The sequence below is a fragment of the Meriones unguiculatus genome, chromosome 6, assembly GCF_030254825.1.
Source record: "Meriones unguiculatus strain TT.TT164.6M chromosome 6, Bangor_MerUng_6.1, whole genome shotgun sequence".
NCBI lineage: Eukaryota > Metazoa > Chordata > Mammalia > Rodentia > Muridae > Meriones > Meriones unguiculatus.
In genome coordinates this window covers 40,519,308-40,540,702 of record NC_083354.1, presented here as the reverse complement: position 1 = coordinate 40,540,702, position 21,395 = coordinate 40,519,308, and the positions used below count along the sequence as shown (strand labels likewise).

Here is a 21,395-nt window from a genome sequence, read left to right as displayed (position 1 = left end):
AAAAACATGGAAGCACAAAAACTCTGCCCAAATGTATGGAAATAGTAAGAGATCACCCCAGGAAGGAAATCCTGGGCTACTTCAGCTGCTATGGCCTCGCTGTCTTCTCACTTGCTTTCCTTTCAGGAGCTGAAAATCTAGCTGGGCGAAAGGATGGAAAAGATCAGAGACCCTTAAAGTTCTGGAATGTTTAGCTTCATGTTGCAGAGAGTTCTGGGCTTTAACTTGTGTTCAGTGGACCAGACTCTGAGTCTGGGTTTCTCAAACAGTGACAGTAGTATATGTACGTATGTAGGTAGGTGTGTGTGTGTGTGTGTGTATGTGTGTGTGTGTGTGTGTGTGTGCGTGTGTATGTGTCGGTGGTTGGGAAATGAAACCCAAGTCTTCTTGTGTGCTGGCCAGCTGCTCTGTGACTGATTATACTTCCAGCTCTTTGGTCAGTCAAATTTGATGAAGTCCAAAGGACTGTCTGGACCCACTTTGACTAACCTCCTCTGTCTTCTTCCTGTTGCAGGCCACCCGTGTGACCATTCTCTAAGATGCTTAAGCTCGAAGATCCCTGAGAGAAAGCTGCCAGGCTCCTGGCTGCCTGCGGGACGAGGGCCTCTGGAGAAGCCAGCCCTGGGGCCACGGGCTGCCGTCATGCCCATGTTCAGCCCTCAGAGCGGCCTTCACGCGGTGCGCGCGGAGCACAGCCCGCTGAAGCCCAGGGTGGTGACGGTGGTGAAGCTTGGTGGGCAGCCGTTCCGCAAGGCCACCCTGCTCCTTAACAGGCGCTCGGTGCAGACCTTTGAGCAGCTCCTAGCAGACATCTCTGAAGCCTTGGGCTTTCCGCGGTGCAAGAACGACCGTGTGCGGAAGCTGTTCACCCTCAAGGGCAGGGAGGTCAAGAGCGTGTCTGACTTCTTCAGGGAGGGCGATGCTTTCATAGCTATGGGCAAGGAGCCGCTGACCCTGAAGAGCATCCAGCTGGCGATGGAAGAGCTGTATCCCAAGAACCGGACCCTCGCCTTGGCCCCGCACAGCAGAGTCCCCTCCCCAAGGCTGAGAAGCAGACTTCCCAGCAAGCTCCTGAAAGGCGGCCACCGCTGTGGGGAGGTGGGGAGCTGTAGCGAGGTAATGGGGAGCAGGGCGGTCACCAAACTTCAGGGCAAGACTTCCGCGGAGCTGGCCCTGGAAGACAAGCTGAGGGCCCAGAAGAAGTGGGCGAGGGGGCAGCAGGAGCCAGAACCCTCTGGCCTGCCGTCACCCAGGGAAGCGGCTCAGGAGGAGACTCACGCAAGTGGAGAGAAGCATCTGGGGGTGGAGATTGAAAAGACCTCGGGGGAGATTGTCAGGTGTGAGAAGTGTAAACGGGAAAGAGAGCTGCAGCTCGGCCTGCAGCGGGAGCTGTGCCCTCTGGGGATCAGTGAGCTGGACCTGGGGAGGGGTCAGAAGTGGGATTCCGAGAAGCTGGTGAGGACTAAGAGCTGCAGGAGGCCTTCTGAGGCAAAGTCTGCAGACGGAGAGGAAGGGTGGAAGGGTGACAGCCTTCGGGGCAGCCCCAGGAATCCTCCTCAGGAACTGAGGAGACCCAGCACCAACTCAGACAGGAAAGAGAGCCGAGGCTCGGAAGGGTCAGAAAGTCATCCTCAGGGAGCAGCCAAGGCCCAGAAGGACATTGCGGAGGGTCCACCGGCCGCAGAGGAGGGGCCTGCGGACAGGAGGAAAGACAGCAGGCACACGTGCAGGAGTAAGCACGCTGCCTGGCTGCTCAGGGAGCGCCAGGCCGAGCCCCCACAGCTCCCCAGGACAAGAGGGGAAGAGAAGGAAGCAGAGCATGAGAAGAAGCCAGGTGGGTCGGGAGGGAGGAGGATGGTGCTAGAAAAGGAGCCCAAGACGAAGCCAGAAGAGAACAGGTCAGAACGGTCCAGCGGCCGGAAGCTTCGGCCCCTGGGCATCATCTCGGCTGATGTGGAGAAGCACTATGACATAGGTCGGGTCATTGGGGATGGGAACTTCGCCGTGGTGAAGGAGTGCAAGCACCGCGAGACCAAGCAGGCCTATGCCATGAAGATTATTGACAAGTCCAAGCTGAAGGGTAAAGAGGACATCGTTGACAGTGAGATCTTAATCATCCGCAGCCTCTCTCACCCCAACATAGTGAAGCTGCATGAGGTCTACGAAACGGAAGCAGAGATCTACCTGATCATGGAGTATGTGCAGGGAGGGGACCTTTTCGATGCCATCATAGAAAGTGTGAAGTTTCCGGAGCCAGATGCCGCGGTCATGATCACAGACTTGTGCAAGGCCCTCGTCCATATGCACGACAAAAAGATTGTCCATCGGGACCTGAAGCCAGAAAACCTCCTGGTAAGTCTGGAGTTTGTTGTGATATGGTATAATTAGCACGGGGGGAGGGGGAGGCTTTTCTAATTACCCGTTCTAGCTCCCAAATAATGAGACAAAGACCTATAGATTCATTCAACAAGCTTTAAGACACTAGAGCTGGGCAGATATTGATGTATTGTAACCCACTATGTTACGCTAGTCTGGCTACTTTCCAGCCACATGCCCTTGGCTGCCTCGTCCCCATCAGGCCAGTCCTCTCTTGCCCAGCTACAGGCTGTCCAGCTTCTTTATTAACCAATCAGAGATAATTGGGGAGCAATGTTTACACAACACTGATCACCGATCGAGACAATGCCCATATCCATACTTCCCTGCAACCACAGAAATCAGTGTCAGAATAAACACTGCATCAGACCAACCCCCAACAGAAGGTTTGCTGTCACAAGGGGGCAGCCAAGAAAATGTGGGCTGCGATCAACTCCTTCACGCTGCGTTACCTTTGTGTTCAGAATACCGTGACCCTTACACTACTTTAACATGCTTATTTCAGCACTTAAATCTTAGGTTGTAGTTCCTAAGTTGCTGAATAAATTTGTTTTTGTTACAGAAATATAAACCTTTTGATTTAAATACGGCAGAAAGTGTTTCCTCTTCCCTAGGAGGTAAATGTTTGCTTTGATGATGACTTAATTTCTTGAACATTTCCATATCCTCTGGCATAGACAGTGAGTGTCTGTGGTGGCAGCTTCTCCCTCAAGCTTTGCATGGGCCAGCTGACTCACCCTGCTTCCTCTTTGAGGTCGATGCTTTGTCAAGGAGTTCCCTAGCAGAGCTAGAGAGATCCATGTGTGGCTTGGATGAGGCTGGTGTGGAAGTGCCTTGGTTTCTATTGCTGGGATGAAACACCGGGACCAAAAGCAAATGGGGGAGGAAAGGGTTTATTTGGCTTAAATTCCCGTACCACTGTTCATCATGGAAGGAAGTCAGGACAGATGCTCAAACAGGGCAGGAACCTGGCGGCAAGAGCTGATGAGAGGCCATGGAGGGGTGGTGACTTCTAGCTTGCTCAGCCTTCCTTCCTTACAGAAAAATTTTTTACTTACAGTGTTCTGCCTGCATATGTGCCTACAGGCCAGAAGAGGACAACAGATCTCACTAGATGGTTATGAGCCACCACGCAGTTGCTGGGAATTGATCTCAGAACCTTTGAAGGAAGAACAGCACATGCTCCTAACCTCTGAGCCACCTCTCCAGCTAACCCAGCCTACTTTCTTGTAGAACCCAGGACAGCCAGTCTAGCGATGGTGCCACCCACAGTGGGATGGGCCCCTCCCCTATGTATCACTAATTAAGTAAATGCCCTATCGGCTTACCTGCAGCCTGATCTTATGGAGATGAGGTTCCTTCCCTCAGATGCCTTTGGCTGTGTCAAGTGGACGCAAAACTAGCACAGGAAGGCAGGTCCCCCAAATTTGCTTCCTGGTTTTCTTTATCTAGATTAGGGGCTTATCCTTTCTGGAACCTAGTGTTGAGTGACTTTTCCCAGGGAGACATGAGTAAAGTCCTGCGCGGTGCAGGCAGGGCACACATGACAAAGAAAGGATTCCAACCCAGTTTAGTTTCCTGAGCCGATGATTTTACTCGAGTTCCCTAGAGGAGTGGATAAGTCAAAGGCAGCTGCCCCACTGCTCATCCCCGCATGGGTGATTTCTTCCTGGAGCTCTGTGCGTGACCATCTTCACAGAAGAGGCTCCCTCCTCCAGCGGTTGTTGGCTGTTTTTACACTACCTTGGCAGAAGGCACCTCATGTGTCTGCCGACTCTCTAAGCTTCATGAGTCTTCAGAGCCTTCCTCTTTGATCTCTCTAAGAATGAAGGCATTGGTTAGGGGGAAGTAACGACAACAATTTCCTGACTGACTGACTTAATTATTTATTTAAATTTTATTGCTGCTGGAGAGATGGCTCAGTGAGTTAAGGGTGCTTACTGGTTACAGGAGATGGCCGTTTCATGCTTCATGTCCCCTATTGCTAGGAGTCACCCTCATAGATTCCTGGGGGGTTCCATTGTCTTAGATTTCTTGCTTGTCCCATAGATGCCGCCTCCCCTAATTCCAGCTCTTTCTCCCAGTTCTCTCTCCCACAACCCTCCCCACACTTGACCTTTCCTGTCCCCTCCTCATCCCCTCTCCCTTCCAGTTCCCTCCCTCCATCCACCCAGATGTCTGTGTGAGACTGAAGCATCTTCCCCTGGGCACTCCTTGGGCCTGTGGATTGTAGCACAGCTATCCTGTACTTTATGGCTAATGTCCACTAGTAAGTGAGCACATACCATGTTTATCTTACATCACTCAGGATGATCTTTTCTAGTTTCATCTATTTGCTTGCGAATTGCAGGGTGTCTTTATTTTTAATAGTTAAGGTAGTATTCCATTGTGCAAATGTACTGTATTTTCTATGTCCATTTCTCTGCTGAGGGACATCTAGGTTGTTTCCAGTTTCTGGGTGTATCGAGACAGAAAGGAACCTCTTCGTGATGATGTCAGAATGCATCATTCACATTGTGAGTGTGGTTACACGTCCTCAGACGACTGTCAGAGACTGTTGTTTTCCTTCTCCCACCTTCACTTGAAATCAAGACATCCTGTCTCAGACAGCCAGACGTGGTGCCACATATACTTGGGAGGTAGAGGCAGGGGGATTGAGACTTGAATATCTCCCTTGGTTATCTCCAGTGGGGCACCAGCCTGGCCCTGTCTCAACAGAGACAGCACAGAACTACTCGTACTTCCTGACCCCAGCCAACCTGAAACCAACACCTGCTTTCTCAAACTGCACCCAGTCATCCAAGTCAGCCCCAGTCCTCCTGGATGCTCTCTGAGTTAGCTGAGGATGCCAGCTGAGCGTGTTCTCTCCTACTGCAGAGAGTGATGAGCCCAGCATGTCCTCTCAGTATGTTCCTGGGAGTCTAGCTCAGAACGACAAATCTCACACTGTCACCATCTGGCCTCTTTGTCCTGTTTTCTTCTTCATAGCTGTGATCACCACCTGACGTGTTCTGACCACCACCCAGCACATGCTGTATCTTCTTCTTCTTCTTCTTTTTTTTTTTTTTTTTTTTTTTTTAAGGAAAATGATCAGGGGGCTGGAGAGATAGCTCAGTGGTTAAGGCTACTGGGTGTTCTTTCAGAGGACCTGGGTTTGATCCCAACATGATGGCTCCCAACTCTCTGTAACTTCATTTCCAGGGGATCCAGTGCCCTTTTCTTGCCTCACGGGGCACCAGGCATCCATGCGCTGCATAGGCAAACATGCAGGCAAAATACCCAATACAGAGAATAAATAATTAAAAAAAACTATTAAAAATGAATTACATTTTAGTTTATGCATTGTGTGTTGAGGGAGGTAGGCGGGAGGGACCAAGCACTTTGGGAGGCTGAGTGTGATCAGACAATGCTTCCTATTTAGGAAGCAGCAGACCACCAGAAGAAGGCAGCGTATTATTCCCCATTTGGCTACGGCCCACACAGGTGGGTATGAGCACACCACATTTCAAGGGAGGACAACGTGTAGGAGTCAGTTCTCTCTTTCTACCATTTGGGTCCTGAGGATGGATCTCAGGTTGTCAGGCTTAGAGGCCAGCGCTCTTACCCAAGCGAGCCGTCTCACCAGCTGTGATGAAATAGCACGATCAAAGTGAATTAGGGAGGAGAATGTTTGTTTGGGTTGCAAATCCTGGGTCATGGTCCACTGAAGGAAGCCAAGGTGGGAACTCAAGGCAGGAACCCGGAGGCAGGAGATGAAACACAGATCACGGAGAGGTGCTGCTTACTGGCTTGTTCTCAGCCAGCTTTCTCTATACAGCCCAGGACTATCTGCCCAGGACTGGCTCCGCTTACAGTGGGCTAGGCCCTCCCACTTCAGTCATTCATCAAGGAAATGTCCTACAGACTTGCCCACAGGCCATCCAATGGAGATATTTGAAGTTCTTTTTCCAGATAATCAAGTTTTTTTGTTTTTTTTTTTTCAAGTCAACAAAACCAGTCAGTACATAGTCCAATATTCAATTTAAAAAATATTTATTATCATTATTTGTGTGTATGTGCTGTGCATGTGTGTGACTGCAGGCTATGACGTACACATGGAGGTCAGAGGATAACTTTCTGGAGCTGGTTCTCTGCTTCAGCCTTGCTGGAGGCAGTTTTACTTGCTACTGCTTCTGTGTCCTGCAGGGAAGCTGGCCCTGGGGCTTCTGAGCACTTCTTCTGTCTCTGTCCCACCCCTCTTGTAGGAGTGCTGGGGTTCCGTATGTATGCACCGAATCTGGCTTTTCATATGATTTCCAGGTGTTGAGCTCACATCATCAAGCTTGCACAGGTTATTTTTTTACTCACTGAGCCGTCTTCCATGGGTCTACATTTCATTTCTTCTTTCTCTCCCTGGAAAGATGGGTCCAATGACAACAGGCATGATTTTATTCAGACTCTATCATGAGATGGAGAGCAATTTTGCCACCTGGTAGACAGTGCGCCATTGGTTGCTGATGTCACTGAGCTCAGCGTATTGGAAGGACTGTGGTGCCCCGGCATTTAGCACGAAGGATCACCCCGACAAGTTGCTGCAGGCAAAGCAATGGCAAATGGAGGCAGTTATGCCAATAAGTCACATATTTCTTTTTGGCTGGGTGAAGGGGTCAGGAATTTAGTGTGTCCCCTTTAGTTTGCATGGCTGCAGAGCTGTGTCCGTGAACTGCCCCCACGAGCGTGCTGAAGGCAGACTGAGTCAAGCTCATTTTTGGGTGAAATGAGGTTTATGTTGATCATTAACTCAGGCACTCTTGGTTTTGCCAACTTTAATAGAATTGCAAGAATAATTTGGCTGGTTGCCTGAGTGGTCTGAATTAGTCTCCAATAACTCTCTTGGGGAAATTGAATTTTTATGTTTGCTGGTGTCCTTGTCCATTCTCTACTGAAATATTAAAAATATAAAATTCTTTATTACTATTATTGTCAATATTATTATTATTGTCAATATTAATGTCAATATGTTTTAGCTAACATATTCACTCATGTTCCCCAGACCTGCCTCCACTTTGCTGTGTAGCCTGGAGGATGACCTTGAACATCTGATCATCCTGCTTCCACCTCACAAATGCTGAGGTTACAGGGATATGCCACAGCTGGTTTACGGAGTTCTGGGAATGAACCCAGGATTTCAGGTCTGCTAGGCAAGCACTCTACACACTGAGCTCCAGCCCGGGCCATGCACCTATTTTTGTTGTTTCTGTCTTTTGGGTCTGCACTGAGGCATTTTTCACACATGATGTCCAGAATCGCAACAGAGCCCTTGTTCTTTTATTTGCTGTTCTCAGGGAACCCTGTAAGCAGGAGAAAAGCCCGGGTAGGTCCTGGAAATTCCTACTAAAACATTCTACCAGTTACACACCCTCACAGTTTCCAGATGTGAGCTCAGATGTTCCCCAGGACTGTTTTCACTTGGGGACAATCGGCTTACCTTGTACTTTCTGATGGGGTCCTGGAATCAGTCTGTGCTCAGCTTGTTCTCATGGCGCAAGGGGATGAATTTACCAGCAGCGTCTCACTGAAGGGCAAGTTCCATGGCTGGTTGAGCATGTGCCGCTGCTCTGGGCAGAAGGAACTGTGAAGGGGAATTGTTCAGTGTGGACAGATAGCTCGGAAGTTCAATACCCAGGGAGGCACAGTTCTCAGATGTCACAGCTGGCATCTTTTAGTGCTTTGAGGCAGTGGGATGTGTGTGTGTGTGTGTGTGTGTGAGAGAGAGAGAGAGAGAGAGAGAGACAGAGACAGAGAGAGACAGAGAAAGAGATAGAGAGAGGGTGAGGTTGACAAACTGCAGATTAGCTGTGATTTTTCTTTTTAAACATCCTCATCATTTACACACATGTGCACAACATGTCATGAGCATGTTCACCTCCCTCTTAATGCTGACCACTCAGTTGTGCCCAAGTAGTCTCCCTGCCATGTTCATACCTGTGTGTGTACAAGGCTTGTGCAGGTGAGTAGCTACAGGTTTTCTGCTTAATGATTTGTTCATTACTATTGATCTAGTATTTAGAACTTTTTCTGATTTGGGAAAAAAAGTCTATTTTATTTCCTCCAAGTAAACGTTGTGTGTGGATGTGTGTGGATGTGTGTGTACATGTACAGCTTCAGAAACAGCAGAAAGCTATGTGTGAGCCATCTTTTATGGAAGAGATAATGCCCTGCTCTTCCTGAGTGATCACTCTGTATGCATTTATTGAGACGGGTGTCTATCACACTCATGAAACATGTTTGTCCTTTTTCTGGCTACGTAAAATTTGGCATATCATGTTTAGAGTCTAAATGTTATCCAATGCCAGGCTGTTTTTTTTTCTCTTTTTTCAGACAAAGATGAGGCTTCTGCTGGACTTGACATCTGCTGTTGTCTAGGCTCAGACAGATACCATTTCCAAGCCTGTTGATAAAATAATTATGTTGCAATTTTGTTTGGTTTCCCAAGATTCATTATTCATCCTTGTTGCCATGGTGACTACCATCCATCAGTTGGTGTTCTTCACTTACCTACATGTGTTGTCAAATTGATGCTTCCTTCCTGTAAGGGATGGCTGCCAGGTCTCTCTTAGACCTGTCTTTGCTAAGCCTGAGAAAATAGTAATTTTAGCATCAACTTCTGCCTGAGCAGTGCGGCTGCTTATACAGACACGTTCTGGGCACTACGAGATCTTAATGAACGTAGCTGCTTCTCATGATGTTTTAATCAACAGAAATATTTACATCTGATAATTAGGCCCTGGAGTAACATTTCAGGCCTGTATTGCCACGCTCATCTGGTCCCACTGATCTCATTTCTCGATATTAGAATTCTTCTTCCCTTAGGGTTATTTAGACTCCCGAGATCTTGCAAAGAAAGTTTTAATTATGAGAATTTCCAGCTTGTAGCAATATCCGTGTTAATTGCTTCTTCTGCCAGTGTGCGGTCCCAAGGAGGGGCTGGGATCATGTTGACTGGGTCCCAGGGAAGAAGGGAGGAAGGCTCAGGAGCCTGAGGAGAGGTGGTAATTAGACCAGCTCACTCAGGATGGGGAGTATACAGGCCAGGTATCATCAGCAGAGACATGTGGGTGAGCAGAGCCGTGATGGAAGAGATGTCAGGCTCAAGCGGACTCATTCTAGAAGCATCTCTTCCAGGGAGAGGGAATAAGAGTAGAGTCTTGTTCAGGGAAGGAGCTGGGAGTGATGAGGTGGACGGGTGACCAGTTGCTTCATTAGCTGACATGTGGACCGTTGCATTTCCTGGATCTTGGCACTGTTCCCCAGCCCAGGTGCCAGAGCTCTGAGTGCTTGGAGCAGGGGAAATGGGGGTGGCGTGGTGGGGGCAGGTCACAGCTTGGGTGAACACAAAGGCGGTTCTTTCTTGTTGGTTCTGGGATGAAGTACATTGGTCTGGATGTCTAAGTACTGACTATGGCTGGGACTGTGTTCTGATAATGTGTCCTTAAGAATGATGAGGACAGCCTAGAATGAAAATAGCGTAGCTCTTGCCCATCCTTCCTCTAAAGCAAACCTCTTCCACCATTTTGTTGCCCTTAATTCTCTATGTTCTTTTTTCCTCTCACCTCTGATATATACAAGAAGGACTCAGAGCTAGAAACTCTCCCTGATTCTCAAGACATTTCTTCTACTGGCTCTAACTCTTCTCCATAGCTGGAGGCGAGGCATATGTTCTTATTAAGGGTCCGAGGGCTAACAGTTTTAAAAGCTGGTAGCAACTACGAAGCATATCTTATTAGGCCAGACTTCATTAAATCAAGAAACATGGATTCCAGTAATAACATAGGATCATTAAAGAGGGAGTGAAACAGGCCTTTAGTTTCAGATCTTTCTGCTAGGGTGAATGTTGACCATATCTTGTTACCATTCTAAAATTTAATCTCAGCCCTTTGAGGATCTAAGATGAAATTTTGAGAAATTCTTTTAGCTGGAGAAAGCAGCTCAGTAAACCTCTTCTGTGAGTTTCCAAGATCTAGCCCTCCCTAGTCTCTGTCTCTCCTGGAAGAATCTGTCTCATCTTCTGGAAGTCCTGAAGTCCTGTCGGGAGTGAAGTAGGTCAGGGAGGACTCTGGGGCTGGAGCTTCAGTAAGCTCCTTGCTAGGCTCTAGCAGGAGATGTAGAGGATTATTATTATTATTTATTTTTTTGCATTCAGCGGAAGTGAATATGGGCAGGTGGGTCATCCTAAGGGTTGGGATGGTGAGAGAGGAGAGAGGACTCCGGTGTTTCTGACCTGCAGCTACTTAACGTGGGATTCATCTTTTTCATGGAGGAAGGAGACTCCAGGGTTATTACAGCATGACTGAGTTCAGGGTATCATGGATGGTGAAAATTTGCATGTAGTATATACAGGCACCTGTTTCAAGGTGTGTGTGTGTGTGTGTGTGTGTGTGCGCGCGTGCGCATGCATGCATGCATGTATACAAGTGTGTGTGTAGGAGATCACAAAATAGAACAGTAGCTGAAGGGGTATGGAGAAATGGGCTGTGAGGTTGGGGCGTTAGACCATATGTGATAATGGGCTGGGGAAGAGTAGGGTAAGTAAGTGTTCCTTCCTCATCTTGAGTTTGGTTCTCACCGTCTCAGATGACACAGTGGTGATGGGAAATGCATCCAGATAGGCAGCCTGACTGTCCTCTCTCAGCAGGGTGCGCCTCTGAACCGGATGTGGGGCTAGAAAGACAAAGCAGCCTAGAGACTGCTGTGCTCTGGGCTGCAAGGCTCCCCACATCATGATCAGATTAAAGCTGAGTTTGTTCCCAGGCTAGAAGCTGCTAAAAAATTAAATTAGCATACAAAGTGGAGGGTTTCTTTAAGGCATTTTCAGACACCCTTTGTTTTTGATGATCATCTTTTCCCACACCCTTCCCCAGAGCACCCATCCATCTCTTGCTGGTCCTCCTCCTCTGGGGTATTTTATTATTCTTTCTTTATCTTTATCCCCTGCCACCCTTGCTCTCCATCCCAGGATGCCCTTTTCTCTCGTCTCAAGGGTTTCTCTTCTAGCAAGACCTGTACTCACCCCTATCTATACACACATACAAAAATGTAAGTCTTGGATCTATATTTGAGAAAAACTCATGGCATTTGTTTTCCTGAGTCTGGGTTGCTTTGCTCAGTGTAATAATTTCTAGTTTTATTTATTTACTTATTTATTTTCTGCAAATGTCCTGATCTCCTTTCTTTATGGTTGTATGAAGTTCCATCGTACGAGCCGTGTGGCTCTAAATGTGATGGTGGAGAATTACAGTACCTTCATGTCCAAGTGTACATTAGTCTGTACCACTGGCATTTAGATGTTACGTGGTTTCTAAGATCACTTCAGTCCTTATTAATTGGAAATGTACTTCAGAGGGAAATGGTCAAAAAACCATGAAAATTCGAGCAGGAACTTAGCAGAGATAAATAAACCCACGCCAAGCCTAACGTTTTAAGGTCTGTGCTCTGCTGCCCTCTTCTGCTCAGAGACTAAAAGTGTACTTTTAATGTTATTTATTAAGATTTTGTTTGATTGGTTGGTTTTTAAGATAGGGTCTTCATTGCCGTAGAGTGTGCACCCCATGACTGATTGCGTGACTATGTTTAGATCGGTAATTATGGAAGTGCAGAGTACAGGATAATTGACTGCCAAATAAAGACTCTCTTGAGGGACAGGGGTATAGCGCATTCGAGAGGGTACAGGCTGCATGAAGCCCTGGGTTCAATCCCCAGCATAATCAGGCATGGTGGAGTATGCCTGCACTCCCCACACCTGGGATCAGGAAGTGCAAGGATCAGAAGTTCAAAGTCATCCTGAGCTACAAAGCTCAGTCTCAAGGAAAGGTTTTCCCCTAGAGATTTTGAGCTTGAGGCTTTGAGGTCACATGTGTGGTTCCCGGATGCTTACATTGCTAGAGCAGACCCCCTGGATCCAAAGCAGGACACTCCAGTATGGCTGGAAAAGGGGGCGTAGTCACAGACAGACCAGTCTGTCATTCATGCTGTGTGCAGCCATCTCTTAATATACTGTCTGTCAGAGGGCCTGGAACAGCCTGGGAAGAACATGGCCCAGAACTTGGGAATGTGAGTTGGTGGTAAGCAGAGACAGGGCAAGTGGATTCAGGGCAGGATGGCTTCCAAACACAGAAAAGCCAGAAAGGCTTTTTGAGACAGAGGCATTGAAGTGGACACTTAATGAGTCCCTTGGTCGTTTAGCTCCTCCACACCAGAAACCAAGCTCCATAAGGACTTGCCAGGAGTCCTGGGGTCATAACTTAGAATTCAGAAAGTGAGTTTGAGTGGGGTGTATGTGTGTGTGTGGGGGGTCATGCTCCTTGCTTCTTCCCTTTGGAAAGGATGTAGCCTTTCTCACTGTCACCGCAGAGGGGATACTGAGGAAGCAGGTAGGGGTGGACTTCTGGAGCAGTATGAACGGATCTGAGAGGAACAAGTGTCTGGTGGAGAGATGTGTTAGACAAGTTTCCTGTTTGGGTGAAGGTCTGACTTGATGGTGGGACAGGTAGTGTTCTGAAGCAAAGTATTAAGGTGCCTGTTGAAACACACACACACACACACACACACATACACACACACACACACACACACAAATCATAACATTCACACATTGCATGGTCGTTAGTGGAACGAAGCTGTTTATATAGTGAAGTGAATGACAGCTTTGCGAAGAGCCGAGGAGACAGGTCATTGGGTAAAAGTGCTTGCTATGAAAGCAAGAGGACCCGAGTTCAAATCCCTGGCACCCACATAAAAGTTGGGCATGACTGCACACCTGTAACCACTGAGGTACCAGGAACTCGCTGGCCAGCCAGCCTAGCTGAAGCTTCAAGTTTAGTGAGAGATCCTGTCTCATGAAATAAGGTGGAGAAAGCGGGGAAAACAGCTAGCATCCTTGTGCTTGCATGGGTACTTGTGTATGTACACATGACTGCCCATGTACCTCTCCCCCCAAATGGGTAGATACATACATAAGAAAATAACAATAGACAACTCTGAGATTATTAAGGAAACCATAACCGTAGAAACTGGAGTCTTAACAATACTGGTCCTTCTCAGCAGCAGTGGGAAAAGCTGAACAATGAAGAAACAGCAGATTACGTTTTGGACAGGCCCATATAACCGTTTAAAAACCGATGTGCTGTTTTGCAAGCATATACAGGATATCAAACATAATGCAATTTCAAATAAAAGTCTGAGTTACGGCAACATCTCATCTGTTTCCACCGGCCCAGCGGGGGCCAGGCTTTGAAAATGAGGGTTTCCAAATACTTTTTGATAGAGATAGCCATTTTATTTTGATGTATTTAATTGGCCAGATACTTTTAATGCTGATCGTTTGGCTGGAAATATTTGCAAATATTTTTTAGGGGAACATTTTTTTTTTCTCAGCAATTACCTAGTAAATATGAGAATGTAGATGGTCCATCTGGCAGTTCCAGGCACCAACAATATTTTGTTTTCCTTTCCTTCCCAAGTAGAATTTCTAGCCTAAATTATTCTGTTGTCTCTTTCAGGCTGCATCTGTCTCTGTGTGTAGAGTGAGAACTGGGCTGGGGGTCTGAAACTATGTTTTCTCCTTGGCCTGGTTAATTTAGGAGGCAATGATGTATGGAGGCCAGGGTGGGGTCTGCAGGACGCCCCCACAGAGATTTCCAGGTTCTCCGGACAAGGCACTGGACTTGGGACAAATGCATAGAGATGCAAACAGAGATGGTTTATTGAGGAAGAAAAGTGCTTTAGAGAATGGAAATGAGCCAGAGTTGGGTAAGGGTCAGAAGCCCGGGGGCTCCTGTGATGGACGACGGGTAGGGACGCGTGTCCCTCACTCTGTGCTTTCTTAGCTGTTAGTCTGGTTGAGAAGGGTTTCGCAGCCTTTCCCTCTGTCATTATTTCCTTTCCTGTGTCAGTGGTGACCCAGACTCAGCGATTAAGATACATGCAGCTTGGAGAGAAATCAGCTCACTGGCAGGAGCCACATGTGTGACAGTAGGACACCGTGAGGATGTTATATGCCATCAGGCTCTCCCTCTCCCTTCCCTTTTGAAACCTCCATTGAAAGAGTTATAAGCGATACACAGAGTCCAGAAGTGGTAATATTTATTGCGGTGAAGTGGGCCATGCCCAGAAGGACCCCTCTGTGTTAGACTCACTCCCAAAGGGGAAGAGCAGATAATGGCCAAATGGAGCAGTGTGCTCACTTGTATCATCTACATTTTAGGTAGGCTTTGTCCTATTTCTAAAGTCTCTAGAATAGACAGCTTTCCTTGAAGTTCCCCACAACCTCCAGGTGATTGACAGGCCCATGGATGAATTCTGGGAGATCACAATAGTATGTTCCTAACAGGAGGGTTTCCAAGGGAGAGGTGCATCCTTAAAGACCCCAAGCACCTAACCATCTACCTGGCAAGGAGAGGCAAAATGGCCACCCTAGCCTTCACTGCCAGCTGCCACCATGACTCAGGCACAGGGAGACCCACCATTCATCCTTGCCCTCCACCCCTAAGTGCTGATGGGCACACGGGGCACCTGTGCTCAGACCCAGTAGGATCACAGAGTGTGAGCTGCAGACAAGCCAGTGTTCCTCTTGCAAGTATGGCAGCAACAGTGAGTCTTTCTCTCTTGGATAAAACCGCCCTGTTTTATCCAGGGCTTGAATTAACAGTGCGCTCCTCATCTGGCTTGTCCACTGGCTTTTGGGATGTGATGTGGACAGGTGATCTTCGGCTTGTCTTGGGTAGGCGCTTGCTAACATTGACGAAGGCTGGAGTTTGAGTTTGTGTCTGGTTGTTTTAATGTTTTTCCCAGATGGAATCAGCTCACACCATGTGGTGGTCCCACGCATCTTGAAGTTGGAGCAAGATGGTACTGGGTTTGATCCTCATCATTTGCTCCATGTGGAGCGTAGCACACATTTATCTGAAGTGGGGTGGGGTTTTGTGCTTGTAGGTGGAGGCTGGAGTCAGGTTTTCTCTCTTTCCATCCTGTGGGTCCTGGGAGTTGAACTCAGGTTCTTGAAGGAGCTTAGTGACAAGAAATAGCTTCCGTCTGCCCTGTCCAGCCCGGTGCCCAACTCATGGGTTGCTCTCGGACAAACATGTGTGCCCAGTGCAGCTGAGAAACTGGGTTTTAATCGTGGAATTCTAACACCCCACTTGATAACGCAACAGTGCTGTTACTGGGCAGCACAGTCCTTTGGCTGAAGCCGTGAGCAGCCGCATTGAGGTCAGGCCGGGTGTGTCTCTCCCCATGAGCTTCCATGGGTCATGGCTGCTTTGACCTGGTTGCAAATGCACACTGTCTCAGTATCCCGTCTTTGTTTCCATCTCAGTTTTAATGGGGGGATGTCTTGATTCCTTCTAGGTTCATCGAAATGAAGACAAGTCTACCACCTTGAAGCTGGCTGATTTTGGGCTGGCCAAGCATGTGGTGAGGCCTATATTTACTGTGTGTGGAACGCCGACATATGTAGCTCCTGAAATTCTCTCTGAGAAAGGTAAGTGTGGCCCTTGGCTCTTTGCTCTTCAAGCCCAGAAATCAGTAAATGCCTTACTTAGTGTTTCCCACAAGGAGCAGTTACAAAATCTCAGGAGGCTGGAACTCAGGCTTGATTAAAAAAAAAAGTTTATTTATTTGTGTGTGTGTATGCATCTGTGTGTGTGTGCATCTCTGTGTGTGTGTGTGTGTGTGTGTATGTGCGTGAGAGAGAGAGAAACAGGACAATGAGATGAAAGATGGAGAACTGGGAGAGAAAATCTGTTCCAGGAAGGCCATTGGAACCCAAGTCTACTACTATGAGAGAGGATGGAAACATTTCTTATGCTAAAAGTTTAAAAATTCCTCCGGCAACCTCCACTTAAAGGCAAAAGAGATCTCCTTTCAAACTCTATGAATATTCATTTCTCATTTGTGAGGATTCAATGAACTACTTTGGCAACATGCTTTGTAAAGTGTATAAACAGAAAATAGATGGAGGACAACTTGGCAGCTGTTTCATTGTGAAGCGAATTTACCCATTAGCTGAGAGAGGCTCTGGGTGGGACGGAAGCCTGGCCATAGGCAGAAGGCACAGGTAGTTCCCATCAGCAGGCACCTGGGAGGCAGCACATGTGTGAGACTAGGGAGCAGAGACCTGAGAAGACCAGTCTCACTGGATATAGAGTCAGTGGGCTGGGTAGGCTGTGTTATTATTTTAGAAACGATGCACACAACAGATATTATATGGAAGAGGTTTATTGGATGGAGGTGGAGAGAGAAGGGGAAGGAGAGAGACACAAGGCAGGGGCAGGGGAGAAGGGTGCCCCTACAGAGAAAAGAGAGAGAGTAGGAGAGAGGGAGAGAGATGCCACACACCTGGCAGGAGACACATGATGACATCATAGATTACTAGGCGACCCAGAAGCAGGCTGCCTAAATGCTAACAGGCTAAACCTAGACTTATCCCAAACAGAAACTGTTCAGACTTTTGAATGCCAGGTTTCATGGCCACGGTACTGTGGTAACAGTAGTACAAAAGAAGACCGAAAGACAGCACATTTTTTTGAAGCAAAGATGAATTCAATGAGAGACAAAGCGAATTAGCAGGAATGTAGGAGAAAGCACACCAGCTAAAATAGGGTGTTGGGAAAAGGGTCTTTGAGGACACAGGTGGGAGAAGTTAAATTTTCATCACCTTAATAGAGAGACATCAGTACAAACCCACACTGTTCTCCTCTTGGCAAGGATGGGAAGCCCTGGATAAATGTATCATAGGGGCACTCTTCAATCTGGTGGCTAAACTGGTGAGCTCGTGGCTCTGCAGTGATGCCAGGACAAGGACAGGTAAGTTTGGATTCAGGGAAGCCACGGGTAGGAGGGAAGCCCAGTAGAGGGCTGGGCTACATGGAAGATGGAACTGGATTGGGAAAGACCAAGTTTCAGAGGCTAAGGGAAAGTTATAAGAGGGGCCAGGGCCAGAAGACTCGGTGTCCTGAGAGTTTACAGTCCTTAAGTATTGAACAGTCATCACTGAGCTGCCCCCAAAGGGGGCATCAGGGACTTTTAATTCACCTTAGGCTTTTATTGATTTGTGTCTTGATAAACTCACCTTGAGGCTTAGTAATGAGTTTCTAGCGTCCACTTAAAGCTGCCAGCTGTGTTCATTCCCTAACCACAAGAGGTCAGAACATTCTTGCAAATGTGTACATGCCTATTTGTGGGAGGATGATTAGAAAAACCTCAAGGGGCATCCTTGTTCTAGCTCCATTCTGTGGCAAGCACCGTGACCAAAAGCCACTTAGGTGAGGAAAAGGCTTATTTCATCTTGCACTTGCAGGTCACAGTCGAACACTTAGAGAAGTCAGAATGTACACGCAAGGCAGGAACCCGAAGGCAGACTGCTTGCTATTCTAACCAAGAAGCTCACAACCAAGGAATCCCGCAGAAACCGAGGGAGAATAATGCTCTATGGCTTGCTCAGAGGCTCAGGTTTAACTAGCTTGCTTCCTTTGTTCCTTCCTTCCTTCCTTTCCTCCTTCCTTCCTTCCTTCCTTCCTTCCTTCCTTCCTTCCTTCCTTCCTTCCTTCCTTCCTTTTTTTGAGACAGGGTTTCTCTGTGTAGCTTTGGCTGTCCTTGACTCTCTTTGTAGACCCGGCTGGCCTTGAACTCACAGAGATTCACCTGTCTCTGCCTCCTGAGTTCTGGGATTACAGGTGTGCACCACTGCTCTCAGCTTAGCTTTCCTATTCAGCTCAAACCTAGGGATGGTACTGGTCACCGGGGCCTTGGCCCTTTTTTACCTACATCAATTAATAATCAAGACAATTTTCTATAGATTGCTCTCAGGCTTACATACAACTAGGACTCCTTTCTCAGGGAACTCTGGGCTATGTCCAGTTGACAGTTGCAGCTAACTAGGATAATCACTTTGCATATTTCATGTCCAATAAGTTATATAATAATCACTTATATTTGTTACTTTTCTTTTTGCTGTGACAAAATGCCAATTTAAGGGAGGAAGGATCTTCTGTTTATGCTGTTGCTCAGTTCAAGAGATAGAGTTTGCTACCTTTGACCTGCCTGTCTAGGGGTTTCCTGTGTCTGTGTTCTTGCAGGTTATGGCCTGGAGGTGGACATGTGGGCTGCAGGTGTGATTCTCTACATCCTCTTGTGTGGCTTCCCGCCCTTCCGCAGTCCTGAGAGGGACCAGGATGAGCTCTTCAACATTATCCAACAGGGCCAGTTCGAGTTCCTTGCTCCTTACTGGGACAACATCTCTGATGGTGAGATTTGGGGCTCCCTGTGACAGGCAGGAAGGCCGTCAGCCTCCTCCCACCCTTTTAAAGACTGGCCTGGGAAGGTACAGGGAGGGTGTGGGTGAAGCTTGGAGCGGTGTGTCCAACTGTTCTCATGCATAGATGGGAGACGTGGAGGATTCTCAGTTTACATCTGTCCTTCCAGACTGTGAATCTCTTGGGAGCTAGGAGGGGTGTGTTATGTTAACTTTTCCTGGAAAAGTCATTGTCCTGAGCATGTTATGTCAGCAGCAGAGATAATACACACACACACACACACACACACACACACACACACACACACACACACATATATATTTTTTCAAGACAGGGTCTCTTTGAATAGTCTGGCTGTCCTGGACTTGCTCTGTAGACCAGACTGGCCTCGAACTCACATTGATCCTCCTGCCTCCCTGAATGCTAGGATTAAAGGCTTGTACCACTACCCCCTGCTATAAAGCAATCTTAATGATAGCAATTTGTCAGATTGGTAATTGGGCCAAGGTTAATACAGGTTCTTTTTTTCCAATATTAATTACTAATATTAACTCTCATATCATCTATCACAGGGTAAACACACACACACACGCACACACACAGATGCATGAACTGCTGTGCGCACACACACGTGTGTTCGAGAACTGAATAGATACACAGGGATAAAGAGGGCTGCATCTCTGTTGATGAGATAAGGAACTCAAGTTAGAGACAGTTACAAGGCTTCCCTGTCAGTCAGGCTGCTGTCGCTCACAGGGTTAGAGAGTAAACTTGCAGCAATGAGTCTAGTGGAGAGGTTAAAGGGCAGGATCAGGTCTGTAGCCCGAGCTGGTGGGTGGATAGGTGGCAGGGTTAGCCAGGCAGACAGGAGGGTGGCCAGGCAGCAGGTGGGTGGGCTGTGCCAGCAGTGGGGACAGAGATGAACGGAACCTCAGGGACACCCAGGGCTCCTCCCTGCTGGTCCTTGATGCATATTCTAGGTATCTGATGACAGGCTGGGGACTCCTGCTGTTGAAGTGCTCGCTGCCCTTCCTCTGGGCCAAGTCAAGGTGTTGCACCTTTCTCGGTCTGGTGTGTTTAAGTTCTTCGGCCTGATTTTCTCCTTGTGGGGCTCCTGTCCCCTTCATGTCCCTCTATTCCCACTCCTCTATTCTTCCATAATATTACTCAGCTTTCCTTAAAAAAAAAATCATGAAATTTGCAGGCAAATGGATGGAACTAGAAGAAATCATCCTGAGTGAGGTAATCCAGAAACACAAAGACAGGAATGGCATACACTCACTTTTAAGTAGGTATTAGCTGTGTAACACAGGACAGCCATCTACAGACCCAAAGAAGCTAAACACTAAGGAGGACCCTAAGGAGGATGCTTAAATCTCATTCAGAATGGCCAGCAGGATGACACCAGAAGTGGTGGAAGAGAGGAAACAGGATGGGAGCCTAGTAAAGAGGGTCCTCTGAAAGGCTCCACCCAACAGGGGATCGAAGCAGATGCTGAGACTCACGTCCTGAAACAATTTCAATCTGCTCATGTTCCCCTATGCTCTCAATTCACACTCCAATAAATATGTAAGTGGCACATTTTCTACTCCTGGGAATAAGTTATAGGCTTGTGCATAGTCCCGATTATCTGTTCACCCAGGGTTACAGCCTTCCCGATCCTCAGGATGGAGTCAGAGTTTACTTAGGAGTCTCTCAGGCACAGTTCAAAACAGTCATTGCTTTTTTTTTTTTTTTTAAACAGTATGTAGTATAGTGCAGCCTGGTCTCAATAGATATGACAAACATCTGTTTCCTCCAGATAAACCCACAGACAGATCAAAGCAACAATTCCATAAAAGTGCAACTTGGGGACCAGTGAGTTTATTGAAATTACTTATATAGTTCGGGTAAAGGGTGCCTTTCAGGAGCAAGGGTGACCAGCATAGCTGTATCACTGAGTAGTCCCACCCGGTCATGGGTGGTGATCTAGTGGAGGTTCCATGATGGGTCACCCTTTCTGCTAGCTCTCCATTTTTTGTACATTCTAGCAGCTACCAAGATCATTTGTAGTTGGAGGAAGGAAGAAGAGAGTAATGGCTGGACTCCCAACTGTGGCTCTGCCTCCTGGCCCATTCTGCTAGAAGGTATCAGTAGCCATCACCACCATGAAGCTAGTTATCCCTGTATTGTTTCACTCAGCTGGTTGCTATGGTTCCTGGACTAATCTGTACTCCAAAATGGCCATGAGATGACCAGGTGAAAAAAAGCGGTATTATGCCAGGCATGGTGGCACACACCTGTGATCCAAGCACTGGGGGAGGCAGAGGCAGGCGAATCTCAGTGAGTTCAGGACAGCCAAGGCTACACAGAGAGACCCTGTCTTGAAAAAAAAAAAAGTTTTGAAAAAGCCATATTATAACAGTGGTGCAGAACCTGCCCTCCCTGAACTAGACAGGGTAGGAGAAACCATTGGCTTCTGGACTCTGGGGATTGCTGGAAGGACACATGGGGTGGCAGGTGAGGGAGTGGCTGATACTGAATTAGAGGCGCCTTTCAGTAAGGGTGAGAACATGAGCATTTTTCTTCCTGTGTTCCATGAATCAGGAGGGAAAGCCTGCAGAGCTGGGGTGCTGGGTGGGTGGTGGAGAGAGCAGAGGGTTGGGAGAGGGGAGGGTATTCTTTCTTTCTTTCTTTCTTTCTTTCTTTCTTTCTTTCTTTCTTTCTTTCTTTCTTTCTTTCTTTCTTTCT

At 47.5% G+C, this 21,395-nt stretch overlaps 1 protein-coding gene across 2 annotated transcripts in view; it reads left to right on the top strand.

Annotated features, from left to right (window-relative positions):
- The window catches only part of Dclk3 (doublecortin like kinase 3), a 49,445-nt gene that overhangs the window by 25,289 nt on the left and 2,761 nt on the right, over positions 1 to 21,395 (top strand). The window contains exons 2-4 of one of the 2 annotated variants that reach the window (XR_009592304.1): positions 515 to 2,352; positions 3,437 to 4,645; positions 15,760 to 15,874. Coding sequence is in view for 1 of the 2 variants with exons in the window: in XM_060385173.1 (XP_060241156.1) it covers positions 515 to 2,352; positions 15,760 to 15,892; positions 18,489 to 18,656 (2,139 nt within the window). In the remaining variant the exon portion in view is untranslated. Of the gene's footprint in view, positions 1 to 514; positions 2,353 to 3,436; positions 4,646 to 15,759; positions 15,893 to 18,488; positions 18,657 to 21,395 lie in introns of those variants that run through there. The other variant, XM_060385173.1, reaches the window with a different exon arrangement.